The sequence below is a fragment of the Belonocnema kinseyi genome, chromosome 7 (assembly GCF_010883055.1).
Source record: "Belonocnema kinseyi isolate 2016_QV_RU_SX_M_011 chromosome 7, B_treatae_v1, whole genome shotgun sequence".
Classification (NCBI taxonomy): domain Eukaryota; kingdom Metazoa; phylum Arthropoda; class Insecta; order Hymenoptera; family Cynipidae; genus Belonocnema; species Belonocnema kinseyi.
Window position 1 is genome coordinate 74,109,317 of NC_046663.1, and position 2,512 is coordinate 74,111,828.

Genomic DNA, 2,512 nt, shown 5'->3' on the forward strand with positions numbered 1-2,512 from the left:
ATAATTATAAAACGAAAAATGATTTAAATTCGTAATCGAGTACACTGAGTCCATATGTACACACAATACCTTTCGAGATTCATTCTGCGTAGGGCGAGGGGAACTCCACGTCAAACTCATTAAAATCAAATATTAGTTTCAGGGATTTTTTAAAACTTGCACAGTTAATACCTGTGAAAAGAGAAATTTAATTGTAAAATATTATTGTATCCAAATTTATTCCTAAAAAACTATCGCATTTATTATCGCTTTAACATAAAAATGTGCGAATTCAATGCGATAACTATTTCGACGTGAATAAAACATTTAGTTCCAACTTAAGTGAACAAATACTGAATCAATTCGGTAAATGATCAACCGTCGTTAATTGTAATTCAGCTCTCAGTTAAATTGTGAGTTTAATTCACTCACAATTTATTTGGATTAACTTGAATTCTCTTTTATTCAGTTGAATTTATTTTAGTCTCATTCAGTTTGAATTACTCCGGTTGGACTAGGTCAAATTCTGTTGATTTAATTTAAATTCTACCGCATTTAATCCAATACCCATCAATCTGCCGCATAAACACGAATTCTTTTGAAACAATATAATTTTAGTTCAATAAAATTTAATTGTGAAATTGAGTCCAAAATGTTGGTTAGTTAAATTTAATGTTCTACAGGTAATCATTTGTGCAAATTAAAAAAATGTTGATATTTATATTTAATTTTTGTGAGTTTGGCATAGAATTCCCCAAAAAGGAAACCTCTATCTTTTTTCGAGTGATCGAGCCTTTTAGATAAATCTAGGTCGCAGAACAGGGCTCACCCCTACGGCAGTTATTGAATGATATGACTTACAGTTTCAGTCACAAAGACTAGGTCAAATAGATCCCAACAAAACCTTTATCGAACTCAACTCTAGTCCTTTACTTCCATCTGTGTACTGACTGACCATATAGAGGCTAACCCTTTGTACAGTTTATAGGATTTCTGGAAATTGAAGAAAAAAAATGACATAAAAGCTTTCTGTCAGTCAGTTACTTTTCATGTCAGTCAAAACCTGTGGAAAATGGTGAGCCCTGTCCTAGACTCTTAGAGGAAGGAACCGCTCGCTTTTCTCGAGGATTCTCGATCAATTAATCAAGACACTGCGATAACATACAACATCATACCAACACACGTAAGCGTAGTTCACTAGAGCTGAGATACACGAGTGTTTTTTGAAACGCTCGACTCGGTCCGAATCGTTCTCCTAGTCCTTAGTTCCTCTTCCATTGGAGATTTTAGGGGTTGCTTTCCCAGCGTGCAAACTGTTTGCGTTTGGTGTCGAGAGAAGGTGAGAGCAGCGATCTGAGCGAGTCGCTCGGAGGGGAGTCACCAAAGTACAACAGGGTCAGAGGCGACTGCAAGTGTGTGTGTTTGATGATCTCTCGCTCAGGCAGCGGCCAGAGTTCCTGGAATGCAATTCCTTTGACTACGTTGCCGAGATAGTCATGATAATATTGAGAGGGGACGAGATTTGGTCCTACGACCTAGCTAGACCAAGCTATGAATCTCCCAATTTACCTGTAGCGAGAGAGCTTCGTCTCAGGATTCACTCTGTTTGTTTTTTCGACCAGTGAGCGAGCCGACGAGGGACTTCAGAGTGGCGCCCAATCCTCGACCGTTAGGGGTGTTCAGGCTTCTGGCGTTCCGGAAACCTTGGGGGTGGGCATCGAGACACTTCTGATACCTCAACTGAAAAGGAAATTTAGCTATTGTTAACAAATGGTTCTGCAAGATTTCAATTTCATTTGGAAGAGATTCAGGCTGGTCACAAAATTTCATTTTCAAATTTCCCTGACTTCTCCCAGAATTTTTCCTGGCCAATTTTTCTATTTCTCTGACGACTAGTATTTGAAGACAAGAATTTTAGTCTTGTAACATTTAATTTTCAATTCAAAAGGAAACTTTTTTAACAAAACAATTGCATTTTCGATCTGAAAAGATGATTTTTTTGACAAAAAGTTTAATTTTCAAGAAAGAGATTACACTTTAAACAAAATATTTAAATTTGAAAACAAACTGTGGAATTTTCAACCTAAAAACAATGAATTTGGAACTAAATAATCAATTGAAGCTTCAGCTGAAATACGTTAAATCAACACGTATTTGGTATCCATGGAGTTCTATGTACGAGGGTAGTTCAATAAGTCCTTAGAATGACCAACAGATGGCGCGCGAATCGCTCCAAATAATCTGTTTTCAGTCAGCACCACTCCCGACTAGATATATGGTGCAGTCACAGTCCACATCTTCTGAGTTTACGTGTTTTTATAACTAATTGAAAAAAAAAATTGTTCGTTAAGAAAAATGGAAAAAAATGAGTTCAGAGCGGTAATCAATCATTTTCATTTAAAGGGTTTAACTCCATATGAGATAAAAAATAAATTGGACTCAGTTCATGGCATATCTGCCCCTGCCTTAGCAACGGTTTATAACTGGGTAAATTAATTTAAGCGTGGTCGTACATCAATAAGTGACGAACCAC

At 36.7% G+C, this 2,512-nt stretch overlaps 1 protein-coding gene across 2 annotated transcripts in view; it reads right to left on the reverse strand.

Annotated features, from left to right (window-relative positions):
- Positions 1 to 54: 54 nt before the first annotated feature.
- LOC117177451 (protein Fe65 homolog) overlaps positions 55 to 2,512 on the reverse strand; it is a 335,882-nt gene continuing 333,424 nt past the window's right edge. For both annotated transcript variants that reach the window (XM_033368150.1, XM_033368151.1), the window contains exons 12-13: positions 1,549 to 1,719; positions 55 to 1,436 (exon numbers count right to left, since the gene is read on the reverse strand). In XM_033368150.1, coding sequence (XP_033224041.1) covers positions 1,570 to 1,719 — 150 coding nt within the window. In that variant the 3' untranslated portion in view covers positions 55 to 1,436; positions 1,549 to 1,569. The remainder of the gene's footprint in view (positions 1,437 to 1,548; positions 1,720 to 2,512) is intronic.